General features: G+C 35.2%; 1 protein-coding gene across 1 annotated transcript in view; it reads right to left on the bottom strand.

Annotated features, from left to right (window-relative positions):
• Positions 1 to 564: 564 nt before the first annotated feature.
• Positions 565 to 26,143, bottom strand: part of TLL1 (tolloid like 1) — a 196,890-nt gene continuing 171,311 nt past the window's right edge. The window contains exons 18-21 of the mRNA XM_058550317.1: positions 24,818 to 24,945; positions 12,038 to 12,251; positions 4,844 to 5,094; positions 565 to 3,662 (exon numbers count right to left, since the gene is read on the bottom strand). Coding sequence (XP_058406300.1) covers positions 3,528 to 3,662; positions 4,844 to 5,094; positions 12,038 to 12,251; positions 24,818 to 24,945 — 728 coding nt within the window. The 3' untranslated portion in view covers positions 565 to 3,527. The remainder of the gene's footprint in view (positions 3,663 to 4,843; positions 5,095 to 12,037; positions 12,252 to 24,817; positions 24,946 to 26,143) is intronic.

Below are 26,143 nucleotides of genomic sequence, written 5' to 3'. Positions count from 1 at the left end.
TCCTCCCATACCAGATTTAACAAATGGTATTAAATGTTTTCCACAAAGCAAGTGTTATTCCCATTATCACTAAACAAAATTTCCAAATATTTTGGTAATTATAAAAGTTATTTTCAATGTCACACATGGCAATAGTTACTAAATCTAAGGAAGTATGTAATTTAATGTTTCTTTTAAAAAATAACTTTTACCCTTATGAAGAATTATAATTAATCATCAGATGCTTTTAGATTTTCTATATGGGAGAACAAAATTTCATATTTGAGGCTTACCACCAAAAATACAGTAGTAATAGAAACCAAATAAAAGAGACTAAGATAGCTAAATTGGACAGAATTTGAATCTAATACTGTGCTATATTAAACTTAGTCCTAGATAGCAAAAATCCAGCCAATACAGGCAGGGAACATTTGGGGACTTTGGAAATATAATTGCTGTTTCTCATACATTTCTTTAAAAGTGTTGTTTTGTGTAGTTATGTTAAGTCATGATTTCCTTAGTAAACTAGATTAACATTCAAAATTGATTTTTAAAAATAATTTAATAAAATCATATTATGTGGGAGCAGTTTCTTGTGTGTACAGTTAGTGAAGATTGTAGAGGAGTTAGAACTTTGGCAAACAGAGAACACAACCAATATACTGATGTAGGGGTTGAAAATAATTTACAAAATTAATTTAATAAAATGCCTAAAACAGTGACTAACAATTATTAACAAAATAACAACAAAGTATCTGTATTTGCATTTAACAACACATTTAAGCCAAAGTTGAATTAATAAAAATAATATGCAGTGAACCAATATCTGACATAAGATACAATAAAAATTAATGTTCACATTGAAGACCTCAAGTTATGACAACATCTCTAACGTCTTCTGAATAACTTTTACTTCAATTTCTCAGTTTTGTTGAATGTAGCTCTTTGTGGCCTAATAAGATGTCAACCAGAATAGCCAAGATATTTCTAAAAGCACACTACATTTCCCCTACCATGCCAGATAAAATAATTTAACATATTTATTTTAACAACACCGAACTATACTTTTTTGTTTTTTAATTTCTAGTACTAATTGTGGTTCTTAAAGATATCTACAATTGATACTTGAATTGTCATGCTGCTCCTGAAAGGAACAATGTGTTTATGCTGAAAGTTTTGCTGTAATTCACCCCTAAAATTTACTTTATGTGGAAAAGTTTCACCATAAAAAAATATCTACTATTTATATATGTCAAGATTGATTCAACTACATTTTGTAGAACAAGCACAGATTTTGATGGCAGACAAGCTGGGTTTCAACATCTAACTTTACACTGTGACCCTGGGAACATTACATACCTTCTCTGAGCCTCGGTTCCTGAACTACAGAATGAGAACATCACCACAGTTCTCAAAGGGTAGCATCAAGTTTAAAAAGAGCTTATGCATGAGCCTAGTACTGAGCTAGGCATAATGTAGTACACTGGGTGTTAATGCTTTTTTCTCCTCTCTTTCCCATTCTTGATATATTTTGGCTAATTGGAGATTAGTGAAAAAACATAGAAGTTACTGGAATAAATCAGCTCCACTAAAAAGCTCATTATACTGCAGGCAATAGCTATATATTTCCAAAGTAAAATTCAATAAGATGAAAAGATTGGTTTTAAAAATGTATTTACATATCATAATTCATATGCAAGAAAAGATTTTTTTGGGGCAACAATGACAAGAAAACCAAAGAAGCTACATCTGTGTGTATAGTTTAATTTTGTAAAAATTAAGAAAAATACCCAATTTTATTAAATGTTGAATGTTCATGGACAGGTAACAGAAACAAAGCTACTTCATACAGCAATCTAAGTCAACATCCAAAAATATCAAAATAGAGTTTCTCTAAAGGAAAGAGCCTTTTTTTAATGAGACTGATAATAATTAGAAGTTCCCATTATTTGCCCATGAAACTTCCTAAGAAAGGTGCTACTTCAAACAGGATTCTAGTAGAACTTGGCACATAAATTTTAACTTTTTAACCATCCACTAGTCTTCACCTTCTTGTAGCTTCACTCGCTCAGACAATCTCACGTATACATACATTAATATTAAAAACACACATGGCTTTAAAGCAGAAAATTCATTTTCTACAACAAAAGTAGGTCATCATATTTATACCCAATGTTCTCCCAATGGATTTTCATCATAGGGCTGCTAATTGGCATACACTATTAGGTTCAACATTTCAAAAGGTGCGTCTCTAGGAGGATCTGTTTGATCATGTGCAAGAATTCTAAGGCATTGTAAGTAGTTGTTCCACAGGACAAGTGCTGCCCTTGATATACTCTTGATACATTTAACAAGTCTTTAGTCTTCAAATGCCACCAGCCAGACACAGGGAGACATTCATAGCCTACAGGTGGTTGGCTCAAAGGTCAAAAACTTTGTTTAAAAAAAATGTTTATGGAATAGCACCATAGAAAGTCTTTCAGACACAAATCCTTTTTTTCAACATTACATTTTTTTTAACTGAATCCTAGGAAGAGAAAAAAAGAGATCTTTCAATTCTTACAAGGCCTACTTCTGCTTCATTTCATTTTTTTTTAAATACAACATTCACCATGACAACATCAACAATAACGACTACAACAGGTCAACAATAAAAGAAAGACAATAGCAGCAGTGATAACTTGAGTATGAATCATCCAGGCAGTCACTGAGAAGAATCCTGTTCACACCTGTTGGGAGTTTTCTCATAAAGTTCATAAGACATCACAAGGCTTCTTGGATTTGGTGTGAAAAGGCAGCACTTCCACAGAAAGAACTGAGTTTACCAATCAACCGGGCATTTTCCAGCACTTAAATAAATGATGTATAGAGTTTAACTGCAATAATAGACACTATTGACATTTCAAACTTGTCAAAACGTCAGTCAAATGAAGTGGTCTCAAGATCATTTGTGTTTCAAAGAGGTTAATCTAGCCTGCAAGTGAAAATAACGAAGGTGAAATATTCCAGTTTCCAAACATTGGACACAACTGCATTTAAAGTACAAACCATCCTCAAAAGACTCCCCTTTCACAATATGTTATATGGATCTGGTTTACATTGTATCCAAGATACAGAGCCAAAGCAATTATCCTAAGGTACAAGGAGAAGGTTTTCCAGTTTATGACTTGCAAGATCATTTTATTTCTCCCAGATCTTGAACAATTGTCAAAAAGAACACTTGAAGGGTCACAGACCCTGAACTGAACTGTCTAAACTGCGAGGCATCGATGTCAAGCTGTGAACAACAGCTCGTGGAGTCTTCCCTGAAGCTCGTGACGCCCTTTGACCAGCTGTGTTTCTACCGTCAAACACGGAGTTCAAATATCCTTATCACGCTGATCAGAGTTAGCTGGAAACTTCTCTTCAGTACAAAGATAATTCTGGTTTTACAGTTTCTTCTGTTCAAACTCATTATACAAAACATTTGTGCTAATACCTTCATTTAAAAAAAATACGTTTTCTCTCCATTATGCACATTCCTTTATGTTCTGATGGAGGTTTTGGTGTTATTTTTTGGTGTGCATGGTATCTGGATATCTAATGCTTTTGTATCTTATATGAAATCCTTTCTTGTTGATTGTGTCATCAGTGTGAAAATGAATTAAAACTGCATCCCCAATTGAATAGATCTCTTCTGGTGGCTGAAGATAAAAAGAAAAACAAACAAGCAAATAAACAAACAACAGAATGAGTCACTTTTTCTTCAATGTAATTCACATTTGGGAATTTTTTTTTTTTTGGTATATAATTTACTCTTCCCAGCAACCTTGAAAAGTGGATATGAGTGACTTCTTCACTTTACAGATGAGAAAACTTGAGTTTCAGAGAAGCAAATGACATGCTCAAGATGGCGAGGCAGTGATGTGGCTAGACTTTAAACATACTTAAATCTGTTTCCAAGTTCTGCAACTTGGTGTTTTCTCCCAAATTTTTAAGCCAAGTTCCTTTTATTTACAAACAATTAAAGTGGGCTTCGGAAAGGATAAAGAGACATTAAATTTGTTTCACAAGCTGCTCTGAGGCAGAGCCACTTCCAGAATCCAAATTGTCCATTCCTTCTTGTTTTAATAATCTAAGTACCAAGAGGTTTTTTTTTTGTTTTATTTCAGTTGCTATTTGGACAGGAGTTCAACAGATTTAAGCAATAGAGACTGGTGGACATTCAAGAAATTGGGACTAACATCTTCAAAACAAAATATGTAGAAGATCATTTGATGTTACCACAGTGAGTCTTGGGAAAAAAAGCATTGAGAAAGCGTTAAGCTTTTTCTTATTTCTCATGGTGACACAGTCTGACCTGTATCTGGCACTCTGTCCCATGCACAAGTAACACACTGCAATAGAACAATATCCTAGCAGCACTGGCTGAGCCCACATACCAGTGGTGGACCTTGTCACTCTCACCAAATATATTTGTTGAGAAGGGAATGTCAATCTGAATGGTGTGCATATTCTTTTTTCTTTTATGCTTTAATTTAGGAAGGTGATAACATTGACAAAGGTGTTTAAGTATATTGCTTTTATATTATTAAATATTTACAGCACAATAAACACATGAATAAAAAAATTAGAATGTGGATAGTGACAAGAAATTATAACTACTGAATTCATCTGTCTTGTTGGACATTATCAAGCAAATTCACTAGAGATGGAGAAATGGTAAGGGAAGAAGCAGCATGTTATAATCTGTCAAGCCATTAATAATACCATGTAACATTTTTTGGAAAAACATTGCCCACTTGCATACGTTACACATATCAAACATGAATCAAGAGGCATTTCTTATCATATCTATATGGCATCCTGTTGGTACTGTATTTACCCCTGATCCACAGAATCGACCAAGCCCCACCGCTGTTGAATCGAGACCATCGAAGAGCTCAACATAGTCATAGCCACAGTCAGCTTCCTCTTCCACTTCAAAAATTGGGAAGGATAACTCTAGTCGAGAGCCCTGTTCTGATACCAGCAGCCATTCACAGTCGACCTGTCCTGGATAGTTGTTATCACCGAATTGAGCATGTGAGTATAGATCTCTGGGTTTTGATTCTGCTTTCAGTCGGCCACCACACTCTGCCCAGGAAAGAAAAAGGAAACAAGTAAGCTCAATGAGCCTTAAGAGGTCCAATTTCAATTGCAATGTAGTCTAAGCATCCACTAACTTCTGTATTCATTTCTATCATCAGGTATGTTTGCCATAATTGGTGAGTCAGATGGTGTAATGGGTACAGGCACAGGCCCCAGAGAGACTGCAGGGTTGGAATCTCAGCTCCAACACCTACTAGCTCAGTGACTTTGGATAAGTAAGTGTCATTACTTCTCTGATCCATAGTTTTCTCAAGGGTAAAATGCAGATGGTAATAATAGTACCAATCTTAGTGGTTTTGAGGATTTAATCAGTATGTGACAATCACAAAGCAGTGCTTGCCATATAGTAACTTTCAATAAACTTTTTTTGTTTTTTTTGGTGAGGAAGGTTAGCCCTGAGCTAACCTCCGTTGCCAATCTTACTCTTTTTTCTGAGGAAGACTGGCCCTGAGCTAACATCCATGCCCATCTTCCTCTATTTTATATGTGGGACGCCCGCCACCGCATGGCTTGATAAGCGGTGCATAGGTCCACACCTGGGATCCGAACCTGTGAACCCCGGGCCGCCAAAGCAGAGCACGCATATTTAACCACTACGCCACTGGGCCGGCCCCTCAATAAATATTTTTTATTGTTATTCCTCATATTGTTTTTAGTCTCAAATAACAATTCTCATGGAGAAAATGTCAGTGTCTTAAACTGAGTTTAACCTTAATAATTTAAGAACCCAGAATCCAAAGGAGTAACTTTAAAATCAAAAAACTATATAAAACCCCTGTGTGTGTGTGCATTGTATAGAACTCTCTACATAGAATATATAGAACAGTATTACTTTACATAGGTAGAAATATTTATCTAACTTGGTTGGGAAAAACATACACATATCATTAATTATAATTACATTTGTAGTTCCAGAACCTATTCAGTTATATTTTGTGTTTGTAATAAATAAAAAATTTTAATGCTCTTTTTACAGTTTCTTTTTCAGAGAGATATAAATAAATATATGCTCTACCAGTTATTACCTATGTCATTAGAGGTAAATACGCCAAATAAATAAATAAGTGTGCATAAAAAATTAGTTAGTATATTTTAGAGAATAAAAGTTTTCAAAAAATTTGCTTAGAAACTCTTTGCAGTCAGAACCCCAAAACTTTATAATAATTAAAGATTAAATAAAGGCAGAGGTCTAATATACATGCAAACATATGGCTGAGGGTGGAGGGAGATACAGAATAGAGTAAAGGACGAAAAGTATTAGGAGAAAGGAGAGTTTCCTTCTGTCCCTGTTTGAGAAGGACTGAGAGGTTCTGGGAAGTAGTAATTTCAGTGCTAAAACTAGGAAAACAGGTATGATCGGGAAGAGACAAAAAATTCAATGTGGAAAGATCTGGACAAACTAAAGCACCAGATATCAAAACACAACCGTAACACTCTCATGGTCGTCTGAGTAGACAGTCCGTGGCAGCTCCCTGTGAGGATGGATGGGGCAGCTAAATTCTTACTTGGATTTTTCAGATTTGTATATGGTTTATCCACATCGTGGTTTGGTGATTTTAAATAACAAAATATTTCTGAATTCCCAGGTATGGAACACCATTCAGATGTGTCTGAATATATGTGGGCTCAACTAAACCTAGGACATTGTCACAGACAACTGCACATTCGGAGACCTTTGTGTGACCAACATATGAAAGAATTTCCAACTAGGGTTTGGTCATGAGAATGGCTTCCCCATAGGGCTGTGTTACATGATGAATCTAAAGGTCCTTGTGTCCTCTAGATGGTGGGTGTGGCATCTTGCTCAATCTAGCCATACAGGTGACACTATTACAAATGTAAACACGTGAAGATACACATGTGCTTGGAACCACCATGGAGGCTGAAATACCAATCACTCTGGGATATCATCACTCGAGTCCTGCAGACTGGAAGCCAAGCACCTTCCCTTTCCCACTACGGTGCTTCTCTGACCTCAGTAACTCCGTGAATTGCTGTCCTCTCCCTGTGACTGAACACCTCAGCCAAATTGCCTGGGTCCAAATTTGAGCTCTGCTCTTCATCAGCTGTGGGACTTTGTCCTACACTTCATTTTTAAAATGAGGATCACACATAGTACTCACATCACAGGGTCTAGACAAAGAATGAATGGATTAATATATGTAAAATGCTTGAAAGATGCCTGGCACATAGGAAAAGCCATATAAGTATAAGCTATCATTATTGTTATTATTGTCCAGTGAGAACATCTAAAGGCCATCATCTGTACTTCTGGAGACCCACTCAAGTATGAAACGAAAAGCCAGAAAAACGGGAAACCAATTTAAAACACTATTAATCCAGTATCAGAAAGGAAAAATTATATTTTTGAAAGCCAGGAAAATATTTTGTAAAAAATATTTCTGAATTCAATAAATAAATACATAAACTGGTGCAGTCTCATTTATAGATTTTTAAAGTTCTACTTATTCTCAAAGTTTGGTACAATTGACTGATTTGTTTGTTTTCAACTTTTAAAAGACTGTTGGTGTTTGTATTACTTTTATTCCACAGCCCAGAAAGAGCTGAAGGGTGGACTGTGAGATATGGAGGAGGCACAGGCTTCTGTGTGTCTGCTTCTCAGAAACAAAGTAGCAAAACAAAGAGCAGGATCCAGAAGAGACAATTCTCTGCCAGCCCTAGCTTGGAACAAAAATCAAGGAGGAAATGAAGTAGCTGAACAAAATGGGAAAAGAGATTTCTCAAAGCCTTTGTGAATCTGAAAATGACAGTAAAGGCATCATTATTCAATTTTATTGAAAACTTCTAGAAAATGGCATACATTCAAAAACAAATGATTTAAACTACATTTAAGGAAGACAAAATGTTTCAATAAGTTCCCCTGTTTTTGTTTATCTGTTTCAGTGCACAACTGCATTCCTATGGATCACTGCTCAAACTAATAACTCTGGAATTAATTTTCCAACCATGGGAAAAAAGAGAGAATTTAGTCCACAGGATAAATATTTTAAGGAGGAACATTTGAATATATGCACAAGAAGTGTGATCTTAACGTGCTCTGAGAGAAATTCCATGAGCAGAAAATAACAGGCAGCATGAGGGCAATTGCTTATGAGTATTTTCGAGAATTCTTGTGGCTGTTCTTCAAAATACGGTCAATATATCATTTAACACGGTCCTTTAAAAGAAGATTTTTAAATTGAGTAAACACATTTCCTGCAAATATCCCTATTTGTTTATTGTCAGAAAAATATAAAAGCAGTAGTTGAGCATGTCAGCAATAACGTTTTTACATCAATTGTTTGAAAACACTTTCCGAGCTGCTGAAGCATCTTCTACAGAATTCTGGGAAATGGAAAATGAAGCTGAATGTGAAAGGTAACAAGAAGGGAGGAGAAGACGGGAGGTTGTCTTCATTTTAATTTGGAGAGAGATGTTTGTTTATTTCCTGGTAAAGTATTAAATTCCCAGAAAGGTCCTGTAATTTGACCCATAAATGCTTTTAGTGGGCATTCTAATTTAATTGAATTAGATCAAAATTATTTCCTTTCTCAGGAGCTTAATAAGGTATTATTTGATTTTTAAACATCATTGACAAATAGTATGATGCTTTATGCCGCAGAAAAGAAGTCTGACCAGACAATGTCATGTTTTTAAATATTATTTTCTATCCACACTTCCTCTCTTTTTCTGTATTATAACCGTATCTTCTAAGCGAATACACGGGACATTTTTTTTTAGCTGAAAGATTTGTTTCCTTTAATTAGTTTATTTAAGGCTGGAGTAATACCATTCATTACTTGATTAAAATAAATTTAGACCTAGAAGAATTTGGCTGTCAGAGGAAAGAAGGGCCCTCTCCAACAAAGTCCATTTCTTATGGATTTGGACAGTATTACTTGTGAAAAAGTAGCCATAAAGCTAAATTAAAGCAATATTTCTGATCACGTCATTCTAAAATTCGTAACGTTAGAAGCTTTTCTTGCAGATAAAATGGTATACAGAAATATAAATTTACTGAAGCAAATTAAAATGTGTACTTCAGGACCCATCAATAATAGCCACATGTATTCCAAAAGGCAGTAAATAATGCATAAGTGCTTTATAAATGTAGCAAAAGTTGACAGATGTGGTACTGGACTTGGCTGTCTTGTCAGTACTGACAAGACAAGTTTCTAAATTATAAGTTTGGAAACTTATGAAAATCAGAAGTTTAACTTATCAGACTGTTAAGCTATCCACAGGCAGGAATTTCTTCTACTTTCCCATAAATTCCCACAAATTTCTAATTTTTTCCTAGAAATTGCTAACACTTTACAGTATCTATCCAAAGCACATGCCAAATAAATAGTTGATGAAAGACTATGAAATAAATAAACTTGTTAAAGAGAAAGCTTTGAGGAGAAATAAATAGTAGGCGGGACATAAAAATATTTCACCGTGTATGGCTACTAGAAAGTAATGGTAAAAAATAAATCTACTCAGAAAATTCTAAGACAGTTGGTTAAGTGAGGGCAAAAATTTATACATGAAGAGAAAAAAGCCCCCACAAACAAACAGATAATGCCAAAAATTTTGACAAGAGCAAATGAGCAGGAGTTGGGAAGCCAGGACTCTAATTCAACTGTTAGTTTTTGTGCTACTTTCACTGTTATTTAAGGTTTAGTCTCGGAATCCTCATTTTTTGAGACGCCAGGGCTAGACAATATCAAGGCACATTTTGCCTAACAAAATGGGGTTGAGGTTGCTCATGTGGATATTTGAATGGATGTGAACTGAACAGGGAAATAAAATGAACCTAGTCAGGTATTTTGAATAGAGGATTTGTTTAAAACTTATCTAAAGAAGCATTCCATCTCCACCTATTTCTTCAAATAACAGTGATCTAGTTTTGTACTGGTTTTCTTCCTAATGCAAAATTGGTACATTAGGAGAAAATACACTGTACTATCCTAAAATATACTATAGGAAAGTACATGAGCTTTGGAGACAGTCAGAAATAGGAGAAAATCCAGGCTTTGCCATAACTTTAAAAATCTTTGCAAATTAATTAACCTTACAGATTTTCAGTTTCTTTATCTGAAAAACAAAGATAATAATATCTTCATCATATAGCTCTTTTGTATATTCAATGTTTGTAAAGTGTATGTAAAGTACATATGTGTGCCAAAAATGCTAATTGCATGCTATATATACCATTGGATCTCTTTTATAATATAATTAAATCCTACCAATGGATGCTTCATGGTAATATAAACACTGCAAATAGAGTCCATGAGCAGAAGCCATGCAAATTAAGGAGTCATGGAGTTTTACGGCTGTAAGAAACCTCAAGATTATTATTTTACAGATGAAAAAATTGAGATCCAGAGAAATTATCTTTTCCAAAGGTAATAACACAGTTGGACCAAAAACACAGATGTACCGACACATTGGAGAATAATATAATCTTAATCCTTACACTCTTAAAGGGTAAAAAGAGAAGTTTTTTTCTATAAAAGGAAATTTTTATTAAACCAAAAATGGAGAATTTATACATAGGTATTTTAAATACTAGACCATCAACTATTTCAAGAGTTTTGACAGCACACTTTCACACCACATTCTTAGAACCTCTGATAGTCAGGATATTAAGCATATATAAAAATATACGCCATGAACTCTGCACTGTCAGAAACATATTGATGTAGTAATGAGATTCCAAGTTTTCTGTCCTTTCAATACATGACAAGTTATCAGAAAAATATTTAAAGAGTAAATGTCAAATGTATGGAAAAGCCTTCATTAATATGAAATTTCTACAGTATATGAAAGACTTTTCTCAAACCAAAATATTTATATTAATCTTGAGAAATAATTAATCAGTATTATTGATGAGGCCAATCATTACCACTATAAATCAGCTCAATATCCTGACAATTAATATCCACTTTCTCACAATAGAAATCTAAGGTTCATAAGAAAATATACTAGAGTGAAAAATAACCTTGGACAATGGAATAATTAAAAATCTGATTTCTAGAACAAAATGAAATAAAAAGAAAACAAAAGGAAAACAGCAGGAAACCACAACAAAAATTACTGCATTAAAATTGTTTCATGGATGAATTTGTAGACTATTATACTGTGTTTTACAGCAGGATAGAGTTCTCCCCGAAGTGGCTCAATAGTTTATGCATTGAAATGCCACTAGGTGTCACTATAAGCCAAATGACTTTAGTAAATATCTACAATTCACTGATTTTTAAAAAACTGAATGAAAAAATGACATATCCTAGACATCTGTGGAATATATTATTAAATGATAAAATTATAAAAAATGTTATTTAACATTTTGCCTAAAATTTTCCGTATTTTTCTAAATTATATTTTATTTCTTAAAGATTTCCAGAACACTTGTAATCTGTAAGAGTCATCTTAGGGAATAGGATTAGGGAAAAGATTGTGTTGCATATCAAATAAAACAGAAAAAAAATGAGGCTCTGTAAAACAGAGAGATAAATCCCAAATTTGATTTACAAAAATATATATATTAACACAAAAGCTAGTTTACTGGGTAGTGTGTTAGAGAAAACATAAATTTTGAATACAAAACTATAGATTTCTATCTGCTAAATATAACATATAAATCAAACTGCTAAAGTTGATATGAAATACATTATACAAATATTTAGAAAGAGTTCTACTTGATCATACTGCATTGAACACAAATCAGATCAGAATTTTGGGTTTCTTCCTAAATGTTCAACGACAAAGATATTTTGTAGGTAGGCTGCTACATGGCTCTCCAATACGTCACACAGCGCTTCAGTCAGATTTCTTCTGCTGTGCCTGGAGAGTCATTTGTGATCCTGTTATAGGATCCACTGCCTTCACTGAAAGAGAAAACTGGATCTTAGGAAGAAAACCATGGCCCTAACTTGCTGACCTGTAGAATGTGTAGCTTGAAAGCCTTTTCTTTGAACAGATGCATCAGAAACAAACCGAACGAACATTTTATTTCCCGTAGCCACAAGGGGCTCTGGTATCTTGTTGCCACATAGTCGTCCGAGAATTGGCGATTTTTCCGTTTCTCCATCAAATACTTCCAAGTGATCATAAGCACATTCTTGATGCTGCTCAATCTCAAACTCACTAAAGGCCTATTAAAAAAGAAAGAAAGAAAGAAAAGGCAAAACAAAAAGCCACATATCACTCAAATGAGTTCTTCTCTTTGGAGCAGAAATTAAGATCAATAAATATGTTCAGGCCATACAAATAATTTAATCCATATAGTATATTATTGAAAGGGGTATAAAATCAATAGAATGCAAAATCTCTGGGAAAACATAATGAGGAAAACAAGTAATAACTCCATGTGAAATTCTACCATTCAACTATTACAACTAATTCTACTATTGCAATTAATCTACTCCAGAATTTAGACAAATTATAATAAAGTGATATTTCATTCTGAATTTTTTCTAACTACATCAGAAAATTTTAAACAATTATGTTAAAAAATTGATTCCTGGGGCCAACCCGGTGGCATAGTGATTAAGTTCACATGCTCTGCTTTGGCAGCCCAGGGTTCACGGGTTCAGATCCTAGGTGTGGACCTACACACCACTCATCAAGCCATGCTGTGGCGGCGTCCCATATACAAACTAGAGGATGAGTGGCACAGCTGTTAGCTCAGGGACAATCTTCCTCAAGCAAAAAGAGGAGGATTGGCAACGGATGTTAGCTCAGGAACAATCTTCCTCACACACACAAAAATTGATTCCTTCTGGTTTTGATGATCAAAAACTATCAAACATCATCCTACCTTTGGACACTTAAGAAGAAAACCTCATAAAGTAGTTATTATATTTTCACAAAAATTAAATGCAGTAAATCTTAATAGAGTAACTAAAACAAAAGGAATTTTCACTACATATTTCTTTATTGAGATCTTATAACACATATTATTAGAGAACAATAATACGACTTTAGGATAGATTATTTTTAATTTACTTTTCAGATATATAGTACACTTTATTTTAATATTCTGGGTCCTGCAAAGTTTAGTATGTTTTGCCATTTAAAATCATTCTAATTCACCTGCGTAATAATTCTTATATGTAAGTCTTAGCAAATTCTTAAAGTAAAAATTCCTTAAATGTATAACACTTGAATATCACAAAGGAAAGTTTAATTGAGATGGACTGAAAACGACATTGTCCAAACTGTTGATAATTCTGGAAATTCTAGATTATTTGCCATAGCTAATTAAGGCTTTTTCCTTTCCACAGAAAAACCATCATACATTCAAGAAATAAACCATCACTACTACTTAAGTCTATAAAGCACAGCTAAAAATATATAAAGAAAATAAACCTGAAGAAATATAAAATATGCTTGAAAATTCATTAATTTTTCTACAATCCTTGCAGCATAAAGTAATTGCACATGAAGTTTTTACAAATATATTTTCTTTAATGCAATTTTGTGAAGTGACCATAATTCTCAATTTAATGAAGACATACATTTTATAATTTTGGAAGAAAAAAGTGACTAAAAACGGTGCTCCCTCAGTGCTCGCCACAGTTATCTATTCCATACCACACCACCATCTACCATCACTTCTGATTTTGGAGGAGTAAGGGAAGAAATGAAAGAAGCAATTTGTATTAATTAGGGAGTAGGAGAAAAGAATGCACAGTACTTAAAAGAAGAAACAAAAGAAAAGAAAGAGGGTTGATCTCATGTTTCATTCCACTGCACCCTGCTTAAAAAGTATAAATTAAAATTAAAATGTTATAGTCAATAAGCATTAGAGAGTCATTATTTGTTATAATCATTATGGGTAAAAAGGAATGTTGATTTCATTCAACCAAAGATACTGAATAATGCAAAAAGGATTAAATATAGCACAAAGAATCTCACTAGAAACAAAAAAACAGGGAAAATAAAGTGAACAAGGAGACTTTACCAGAGTTTATTTATCCTGAAGCACAACATTCAAAGCAGGAGCTCACTGATGGAGTTTGTTACTTATTACTCTCTGTAATCCACTGGCAGAGAGTAGAGTAGAGTAGAAACAGCGCATAGGATATAGAAGACCCTGAATGGATGGTTGGCTGGATGTCTGGATAAGTCTGTCCATTCATTTGCCTACCTACCTACCCCATGTTTATGGTCAACCCCAGGGACAGAAATGCTGTAGAAGTGGCAGACCAAAACTTCCAGTTTGCTGCCTCTCATGAGATGGTACTCAGTCAGTTGCTATTATCTTTGTGTACATATACAACCTTAATATCAGTTTGTAACTATTAGGAAACCAATAAGAGAAAATTGGCTTAACTCCACCCAGAGTTCTTTATTAAATATGAAAACAAGCTTCTGAATTATAAGATCACTATTATTTCAAGAGAAAAATAAAAATATCTGAAATACATTGCATGTCAAGTAATTGCCTCTTTTGAATGTGATTTAGAGTCATTCATCTATAAATATAAAAAGCAGAGAAACCTACTGTGTAGAAGAGAAAATTGTAAGAATGATGGGAGTAATGGCATTCTAAAGCATATCCTTTAAGTAAAAGCTAAAAATGAGATCAGAATTTACAGACCACACATGTTCAGTCCATTGATTGGTCCGTTGAAAACTAAGTGAATGAGATAACTAAATGACTACTTCACTCCCTAATGAAATGCAGGATGTCTGGAGTAAATCATAACATCTGTTTTATGGAACAGAGCAACATCACACAAAGTGGCATTGAGCTGGTGGGCTGACACCTGGTCTGGAGCCAACTGGCTCCAGCTTTTTATCAAATTACTAATGGAATCAGACTGACTCTGTAAGAGTCAAATTAGGCAAAGGTTTTGTAGCTGACATATTTCTTAAGCAATGCGAACAACTCTCATTCATTAAGGTATTAATGAATTTTCCTCTTGGAAGTGGTAGCAGCTTGTTAGGTCAACTGCAAAGATTGGGTGGTCTTTTCCAGAAGTCAGCCCAACCCACACACTCCACCGCACACAAGCAAAAGTGTGACTAACTCACATGCTGAGATCTCATACATCTGGCATTTAATATCATAGAGACACGCACATACAGAGACCTCCACATGTAGTGACTTTGCCTCAATAAAAAATACGGCTAGGCCATAGAAAGGTATTACAGAAGCCCATGAGAAATTAGAAAATCTTTAAAAATATTTTTTAGAATTCTCAAAGTAAAATGAGATACACAATTCATTACTTATTCTATGACACATGCTGAGCCATAAATCTCTATATCTAAATGATGCAGAATGTGAAAATTTCCAGCCACCAGAAACCAATACCGCAGAAATGACCCCTGCCCCCAGAAGACACTTAGAGTCCCAAAAAGTCCTTCAGCTTCACAATGGGGACAAGACAGCTAGCAGAGCTGACGTATGGAGCTGTAAGGAACTCTGATTTCTGCTGAAACATTGCTCTCTTTTTTTGGACTTTTAAATATTTTTCTTAAGCATTTTACTAAGACTTTATAGACATTTTGGTATTCAAACATTTAAACCTTACTCATTCTATGATTATATTTCTATGATTTTAAAGTTACTAATTTAGGTTTTAGAAAGACCAAAAAAGCAAATAGTGAGCTCTAGCCAGAAATCTAATGCATTTCCCACAAGGCAAACTAAGAGATTAAGGAATCCCATTCAAAAGAAATAAAATTGAACTCTCATTTTAGGCTGCAGGAAGAATAACTGTGTGTTTCTGGAACACCCAAGTAAGCCTAATCTACCTAGCTGGCCACCAGCCAGGCTTCCATATGCAGCCTCCTCATAGGAACAGGTATTGAGGTGCTTTTATTGAAAATCCAGGGACTGGTTAAAGGATAAAGCCATTCAAAGTCACTACGTATATTCACAAAGAACAAGATAATAAAATGATAGCGCTTAATGCGGAAATAAAATTTAGCCACGGTGACCATTTAAACTAAGAGAATTAAAGAGACTGATGCAATTTGAGCAGCTGTGAGATAAGATTCAGAGCTCCCTAGTCCCAGCCATCCTTCGCCTTTTCCTGTCTTCGGTAAGAACTGTCATTTGGTTTCCCACAAGATATTGGAAGGATTAGAGGCCACTGGAAAAAATGGCACAGCAGAATACAAACCCCAGTCTTTTGATTCAAAAGACCTTTTCTTTTCCATGAGTCCTCTACAACTGCCATCAAATATAGATTTATGGATTGATGGTGGAGAATTATGTAACACTTGTGGGAGTTTTTGTTTCCTAAACATCCCATATGAAGCTATAAACTGCAACCATGTAACTTAGCAAAACTCTAGGATATAATAAATCAAATAAAAACGACACAGTACATTAGCTTGTTGCTGTATGCTCCTACGCTTGGAACTTTGTTTCTGTTTTGTTTGTTTGGTTTTGTTTTTAATGAAGAATAATTCAAAGTAGCAAAAAAGTACCAAAAATTTAATGATCAGTTGAGTCTCTCAGAACTAAGACAGGATGAAGCCAAGAATAATAGATCCTTGTCTTTATTCATTCGAAATTTTATCCCTTTTCAAGTAAGAAGACTTTTTCCAAGTATCTTTTGACCAAGATTTCTTTTACTTTAAAGCTATTATCATGCAGTCAGCATCTCATGATTAAACACACACACACACACACACACACACACACACACACACACACACACACTAAAACCAAGGCAAATATATTAGTTTCCTATTGCCTCTGCGGCAAATTACCGCAAACTCAGTGGCTTAACCCAATACAAATTTATTGTCTTGAGCTGTGGAGGTCAGTAGTCTAAAACAGGTGAGCAGCGCCACATTACTTCTAGAGATCCTGGGTGAGAATCTGTTTCCTTGCATTTTTCCAGCTTCTAAAGGCTGCCCTTATGCCTTGGCACATGTCCCTTCCTCCATCTTCAAAATCAACAGTTTAGCATTTTCTGTCCTCTCTGACCTCCTGCCCGCCTCTTGTAAGGAGCCTTGTGATTACATCCACCCCACCCAGCAGTTCCAGGATAATCTCTCCATTTCAAGATCCTTAATTTAACCACAGTTCCTTTTGCCATGTAAGTTAACACACGCACAGGTTCTGGGGGTTAGGACATGGACATCTTTGGGGGATGGCAAGCATTATTCTGCCTACCAGAGAAAGTAAGGCCAAATGTTTTCACTCTCTGTGATTTTCAGGGAAAATGAGCACAAACACTTATGACTTCATGATTTCAAACTCTCACCCCCAACCTTCTTAGCTCTGGTCAACAAACTAAATCCCGCAGGGCAAATCTGGCCTGCGGACTGTTTTTATAATTAAACTTTTATTGGAACACAACCACATCCATTCACTTGTGTATTGTCTATGGCTGCTTTCACACTAAAATGGCAGAATTAAATTGTGACACAGACCACGTAGTCTACAAAGTCTATAATATTTACTATCTGGTCATTTAAAGAAAAAGTTTCCTGACAAGAAATCCTTAGCTACATTTTTAATTGGTAGGATTGAATTTCAAATTCATAAGGCTACACAAAAACTTGTCATGGTTGAATTATTCAATAAAATGGTATAAAATTTTTATTATTAATCATTATCATAATTATGGTTACTATTTGGATATCGTACATCACTGTTTATTGGCATTTAATAAAGCACTATGCCCAGCACTTTATATACAAGTTCATTTACTACACACACAAAATTCATGACTATTAACTCCAATTTCCAGATGAAGAAATCAAGACTTTAAAAGGATATGTTCCCAAGATAACATGGTTAGTAAGTAGAAGCGCTAGGATCTAGACCCAAATCTTTTTGAGTTCAAACAATATGTTCATAATCCCTCCATAGTTCTCTGTTGTATTTTTGTTTTATTTGATCATTGTAACTTTGTCTTACTAATATGATTGTTTTCCATTTAAATTATTATGTATGCATACATGCACATTTATAGGTTACATATCTATAGCAATTATAGATCTCTTTCCTCTCTGATGCAGGGTGCTCTCTTAAAAAATAAGATTAAATGTAGAGACAATGCCTGGGCTTGGGGGTATTAAGACTCCTAGGAGCTTTACAGACTTGTCAAGTCACCTAAACTGCCTAGGACTGCTTCCTTATCTATCAGTGTCATTTATGACACCCACTTGAGTTGATATACATGATACCACTTTGAAACCATTAGGCACTATGCACACATTAGTTCTTAATGCTGTTTAGCCCAAGTACAGTTTTGTGAGGAACAAGAGGTGCCCAGTCAAGCTACATTTTACTGTTCAGAGAACACTTTTACGAAATGGAAAACTAAGAACCTTTATATTTTTATTTGTAGAATTACATATGAAAGACTGCCTATTTTAGAATTTTTTTAAAGGACACGCCCAGGCTCTCTGGATCCCAGCTCTCTAGCTTACTGCATTTATACGAAGATAGTATTCCTGAGTTTTATAAAGATCTGAGCATATATCAGAAAACGTATATTCAAGAATACAACAAAATCCTCAAGAACTGATATACTCACTCATAAATACACCTCTACTTAATTTTCCTATTGAGCTTTATAATAGGAAATTTATGATTTAGGGACAAAAATTAATGAGTGTGTTTATTATGTAGTGTAGACAGAATTTAAGTCATTATCATATTCAAATTGCTGTTTTATATTACTGGACAGTATGTACCGTGGCATTAAAAAATTTCCTGTTTATACACCAGGTGGTATACTACAACTTAATAGTATTTTGGCTACACATTCTGGACTTCATCTAGAGCAAACTCGTCAGGGGAGTATAAGCTGTAACTCATTTGTGTTACCTTTACTTCCCTGAATATGTGCAGTCTCACGTATTTAAATGCACATGTGGGATTAAAGATGGCTATTCCTCCTATTGAGAGATGAAGTCTAATTCTCTTCCCCTTCAATCCTGGCCAGTCTTCATGATTTGCTTTCCCAATAGAATATGCAGAGGTAATGTTCACGGGCTTTTGAGATGTTCCCCTGGGCCTCCTGAAACACTCTTTGGGGACTCAGAACAACCACATAAAGATTATGGTTTCTCTGAGACCACCATGCTGGAATGGTCATGTGTAGGTGCTCTGACTGTCCTAGCTGAGTCAGACTTCCAGTCGTCCCCACCAACGTGACAGACATACAATTAAAACCACCTTGACTCTAAACCAGAACATTCCCCAGGTGAACATCACTGACTGACCTCAATCAATGCCATGGGCAACAGAAGAATTCCCAGCAAAGTACTACTCAAATCATGACTGTGTTTCCCCCAAACCATGGGATATAATAAAATGGTGCTTGTTTTGAGCCATGAGGTTTTGGGTTAGTTCATTACAAAGCAATAGATAATCTGATTCTATAGTTATAATTCTATAACTAGAAATAGATAACTAGTGCATGAAAGAGAATAACTGCATTATAATCCCAAAAGCCTTAAATTTCTGTACATCTATAATAAATTAACCACTAATGATAGTTCAGTCCTTTTATTATTGTACAATAACATACATTAGATATGGACACTCACACTGTGAACTGAATATACTTATGGTAAATAAATACTATGTATAAGAATGCCTGTACCTCCACAAAAGGTGCTGAATTTTATCATAATTCCTCTTACTTCATAATTGCAAGATTATCTAAATAGCCTTAATATCTGTAGTCTTACAAACAAACCAGTTAACTAAAATAATGGTTATCTCAGACACAGTGAAAGAAGGCTTACTTATACCCACAAGCCACTACTTGCGTGTCACTCAACACAACTCTATATCAAGTTAAAGAAATATTTGGGCTAGACAGAACAGTGAGCCTCTCAAAATTCACAAACGAGGTGTTTTTTTTTTTTTCATATCTCATGAAAATGTCTTCAGGGACAATTTCTTTTTCTTTGCTTCTATATGAATAGGTGAAATGTTTCCTTATTTTTCCATGCAGCCTAAGGTAGGAGTAACAATCTATGAGTTGTAAAGAAAGCTCCATGGTGTAGACAGGGACACCAAATGTTTTCTTTGCCTTTCCTCTTAGCTCTGGCCCATAAAGAGACTAGCTTGTAACGAACTATCTATCTGGGTTCAAGTTCTTACATGAAAATTAAGGATCCTAAAGAAACCAAGCAAAATGCACTTATTTTAAACAATGTATCTTCTTGATGAAATCTCCTATATAATATATATCAAAGGATATAGGTAGGTGATGGAATGGTTTGAATTGGTATTATAAACAGTGTTGGCCAAATGTCCATTGGCTTGTAACTGATAGTGATTTCAGTTTTAAAGTAGAAAAGATTAGTTAACAGTTATATTATAAGCAGGGAGACAATCATAGTAAACATAAGCAACAATAATGACAAAATGGTAAGAGTTAAAAAATATAAAACTAAAATATCACTTGAAGTTGGTGGCTAATCTGTTGAGACACTTTCTACTGATTCTGATTCTTAGTGATATTGAGAGTTAGGTTGTATATGAACATAATTAATGGGATGAGAGAGTGCAAGCAATATTACACTCGGATTCAGAAACTTTGGAGTGAAAAAAGTGTGTATTTTAACAAGTTTTCCATGTAATTCTGATGCATGCTAATATTTGAGAAAATCTGGCTTAGACTGTAACTACTTCTACAAAGATTACAAAATCAAATACTTAAAACAAAGATCAATATTTGCATTAAAGCTCTCATTTTCCTTCTGAAAATACCTTCTTGGGATACTAGCACGTATGACCATTGTTGAACAGACATGGTTTACGTCCTGATCCTCAAGCGAAATATTTGCATGAAAAATGAAGCCTGTAATTTGTGAAGGAACAGATTCTTCTAGAATTGAAAGGGATGTTCAATAGGCTGAAAGGTATATCATTGAGAACAAATACAGTATTACCATTTTTTAAATTGGGATATATGAGGAATTCTATTTCCTCTTGGACGTAGAAAGCTGGAACTAGTGCTGCTTCTACCCTAACAAGAAAAATCCATGTAAACAGAAAAGATCATGACTTTGCTGAACACATCAAAGAGCTGAAGTCACCAGTCAATCAAATAGTTATCAAATCCACTGAATCTCAGGCTCCTCCAAGGAGAGATGAGACACAAGCACATGCTCACAGTGACAGACTACAGAAGGAAGAGATGTTGCGTGCCACATAACTAAGTAGGAAGCATTCAAACAATTTTTAATGGATTGGTGAGGGTCACATGTGGACTAGGGTAAGCGTATAGAACCCCTGGGAGCTGCAGACAAGGGGAGTTTGCACCCATTCACAGACTCTTCTCCATGGACCTCAATCTCCTGCTTATGAGAAAGATTGTGGGCAGAGCACGAGATAGGCAAGTGCCTTCCTTGGTGTTGCAGGTTTGGAGGGGGTAAGTGGTCACCGCCGTGAGAAAAGCATGAAGCCCTGCTGTAATCCTTCTGTGGAAAACAAAGCCTTGAGCCTCTGGGGCAGGAGCAGAAAACTCTGTCACCACCAGGGCAAAAGTACAGACCCACTGTAGCCAGGGGAAAGGTTAAAAAAAACACTTCTACTCCTGAAGAAGTCCTGGACACAGGCTCCTATACCAATTACATTAGAGATCTGCTACAATGGGGAGAGGGAAAAGAGACTCTCCCATGGAAGACCAAACAGAGCCCTAAGATGGAGTTTGGCTGCCACAGAGAGAAGAGGCAGGACCACTGAAAATGCCATCTCTAAGAGCTAAAAACACAGAGCCTGTCTAAGGCAAAGGCTGTACTCAAACTAGAGAACCCCTTGCCCTCACCACCAGACTAGCAAGCACTAAGTAATAAGCAATTTTGGCCTACCACTGGGGGAGGAAAAAAGTGTGGAGGGGGACACAATTCACAGTAGAGATGAATGGGGAAGCTAAAGATGAAGGAGAAACATTGAGAAAATGCCTCTAAAATCCAATCTAAGAAAAAGGAATTTGAAGCTAATGGTACAGTGAAGGTAATCATAGGAATGAGAAAATACAAACTCAACTTAATTACTGACTAGATTCACTGAACAATATCCCCTCCTACACACACATACACTAATAGCCTAACAGAAGACATGTGTCCACTTCCAGACATAAAGTCCCTACTGTTAGACACGTCTGGTGCTTAATCAAAAATTAGATGACACACAAAAAAGCAAGAAAAAAGCAACAATGTTAAGAGACAAAATAATCAACAGAACAGACTTAAACATGACCCCTTTGTTTAAACTATCAAATGGAATTTGAAGTAACTATGATTAATATGCTAAAGATTCTAGTGAAAATAGAGACAACATGCAAGAACAGATAGGAAATTTCAGCAGACTGATGGTGTTATGGACTGAATTGTGTTCCTCCCAAAATTCGTACGTTGAAGTCCTAACCCTCAATGTGACTGCATTTGGACATAGGTCTTTTAGGGAGGTGATTAAGGTAAATGAGGTCAACAGGGTGAGGCCCTAATCCCACAGAGCTAGTGTCTTTGTAAGAAGATGAAGAGACATGAGAGCTCTCTCTCTTTCCAGGCACAAACAGAGAAAAGACCATGTGAGGACATAGCAATGAAGTGGTCATCTACAAGCCAGGAAAAGAGGCCTCACCAGACACTAACCTTGACAGCACCTTGATCTTGGACTTACAGCTTCTAGAACTGTGAGAAAATAAGTTTTTGTTGTTTTAGCCACTCAGTCTGTGGTATTTTGTTATGGTAGCCTGAGCAAACTAATACATATGGGAACTATAATAATGAGTCAAACGGAAATGCTAGAAATAAAAAACATGATAAGAGAGGAAAGAGAATGCCTTTGACAAGCTCACCAGTAGACTCAGGACAGCTGAAGAAACAATCACTGAACTTGAAGATAAGTCCATAGAATTTACTCAAACTTGAACTCAAAGAGTGACAAAAAATAACAGAGCATCCAAGAGCTATGGCATAATATGAAACAATCTAGCATATATGTAATTTGAATCCCAGAAGGAGAAGAGAGACAATAGTGCAGAAGAATTTTGTAAAGAAATAATGGTCAAGAATTTTTGAAAATTCATGACAGATACCACAATAGAGATGCAAGAAATTCAGAGAATTCTGAGGATAAATTACTAGACAGACATACACACACACCCAAACACACACACACACATGCACACCCCTAGATATATTATGTTCAAACTGCTGATAAAAAAATGTTGAAGGCAGCTATAGGAGAAAAAAAAAAGAATCATTACTTCCACAGAAACAAAACTAAGATTACAACAGACTTATTAGAAACTATGAAAGCCAGAAAATAATGGAGTCAGATGTTTAAACTGCAGACAGGAAAATAAAATTGTTATCCTAGAATTCCATATCCAATGAAAATATCTTTGAGCAGTGATACTCTACACAAAATATAAAAGGAAATTCTTCAAAGAGAAGGAATACGATACCAGACAAAATTTGGATCTGCACAAAAGAATGTCTTTAGGAAAATCCATTTTACCAACTCCTTTAGCTAAATGGATGTTAAAAAGAATTCAGCCTCTATGTCTGAGCCCATAAGCTTCAGAGAGTGATCCTCTCAATCAGGACCTTGGACAGGACTGGAAAGCAATCAAGTTCCTACAGCGCTGTCATCTTAGCATCTAGGATCCTTCCAAAGATTGGCTGAAGCGAATTGATGTCTCTGTTTGGAAAGTCATTTACTGATATTTTGCAAATATCGTGATTGAAAGGACTCACAATAGGAATATGAATGTCTCAGTGACTGTCTCTAATTTTATTATTATAATGCTGCATATGAATAAGGCTTCTTTGTTGGCCAAAACAACAATAACAAAAAAAAATTCACTGAAAGAAAGGGTTTAAACAGAATATTATAATTAACTTTATGGCTAGACTTGTCCAGTAAGCTACCATGGACTGACAGCCTTATTCACAAGGCAATTTCTTCTCTTTGATTATAGTGCCTTCTAGACTGTCCTGAGCCTTACTAGCTGGCATTCTCTCCTGCTTCTGACAACAGTATACTGCAGGAAATTGTTAGAATTCTTATATTCCTACGATTTTATTTCTTTAAATTATATTCTTCAAGTATTCTGTAGCATATAATGAAATTTAATATATGCTATCAGATGACCAGGAGAGAATACAAGACTCAAAGAACACAGGGGGGAGGACAAACATTACATTCATATTTGAATTCGGGAGAAGTCTAAGAATATCAGTATCCATCTAAAGAGGGCAACTATGTTATGCAAAAATAATATTCCACAAACCACAAGACTATAATATTAATTTTATTACAAAAAATATATATATTTTGTATATGAGGCATACAGAATTGATACAACTAGTAGAATTTACTATGCTATGTTTAAGTGAATACTTATTTTATTGCTTTCTTGTTGAATTTCTAATTTTTTTGTTCCTTCATTTATTTTCTCCACTTGGAAACATCATTTCCAAGAACATATTAGGACGTAGAGCCTACTGTTTTGCAGTAACTTTGGTAATGCCTTTTAAAGCATCCAGGATAAGAACACTATATGAGACTACACGGCTACCGTTCCCATCACCTTGATCTAGGAAATCAGGGGTTTATTTATAAGTGTTAGTAGGAAGTCACGAGAAAGAAAATCTTCCTCTGCCTACTAATTCAATTCAATTAAATAAACATTCATTTTATTTCCATGTGCTAGCCATGAAAGACATGGGCAGTCAGCTTAACAGAAAGAAGAAGGATGTGCTCACTTACTAATTTGATTCGATGGCCGGGAGTGGCACTGATTTCCCATGTGCATTCCTTCCTGCTTGGGTACTTGTCTGGCCAGTTGGGACTGGTGATGAAGCCACTTGGACTGTGGATCTTCTGTTCACACTCAGCTGTGCCAATAACAATAATATCAATCAGTGTGGAAATCTAGCCCAGGATGGGGCCAGCAAGAAAGCAGTCTATTTACCCACTATCCTGCTGAAAGATTTTGTTGAATACTAACTAATCATCACTCCGGTCTCTGTTATCATATTCATCTGCTTTGGCAAACATGTTGTTAAGCATAATCAAGCGATGTTTGTTTTCTTGCTCACAAGAAATTAAGTGTTTACAATGAATTAGACAAACGCCTAAAAGAAAATGAACTACTTTAAACTGCTGGATCTGTAAGCTCAGATTTTAACAAAGCAACATATATTGACAATCAAGGATATCAAAACTTGGTATGTGCAAAATATTTAATGTAATGCCATAAACAAAAATCAATGGACTATGCCATTTCCAAATCATTTTTTTTCTATTAACAGAAACATCATTTACAGCTAATTAACATCATTAAGACACTTTATGAATCATATATTTACATTTTCTCTCTCCCTTAAAGTATACACTTGAATACCTAAATCATAATTTTAGCTGCTAAAGTAAGTTAACCCTAATTTCATCAAAATAAAATGAAGCGCTAAGGGTAAAAATAAGTGAACAGCTACTAGCCATGGAGAGAGCTTCTGAACTAATTTCAAAGAATATCTCATTCAGTTAACATGAAATTTCTTTTAGGTTTTTCACAACTAAAATAACTTCATCTTAGAGGGGACCATTCTGTATTATTAACGTCAAACTTTAAAAATATTTAATATCCTCAAGCTGTGTTCATTCTATATAATTTGCGAAGCAGTGCCCTACACCTCCTGGTTTAGACTGGGAATTATTTGTTATGTTTTGTGCATCCGTTCTAAAACACAATTAGTCTCTGAAATTTTCCAAGAAATCTCTTTGGGTAGAATTCTTCACCATATGGACAAGACACCTGTTACACTGCAGGGCTGCACAACAGGGTAAGATGTTGGGCATCTTACCAACCTTGCCCAACATTATTGTGCTGTTGTTGCAGTCCTAGTACGAGCCCTTTATATGAATTGCGCAAGGTTTCCACAGGGAGATTTGGATTCGCAACAGAGGAATACTAAAAGAGATGAATTTCAGCTCCTTTCAAACAATATAGGATGACGTCGCAAGGCAATAGCCTTAAAATCTAGATCCCGTCTTGACAAGGGTTTTCTAAATTTCACTATTCTTGTCTTTGCC

Source organism: Diceros bicornis, chromosome 11 (genome assembly GCF_020826845.1).
Source record: "Diceros bicornis minor isolate mBicDic1 chromosome 11, mDicBic1.mat.cur, whole genome shotgun sequence".
In the NCBI taxonomy this organism is placed as follows: Eukaryota; Metazoa; Chordata; class Mammalia; order Perissodactyla; family Rhinocerotidae; genus Diceros; species Diceros bicornis.
This window is presented reverse-complemented; position numbering and strand designations above follow the sequence as displayed.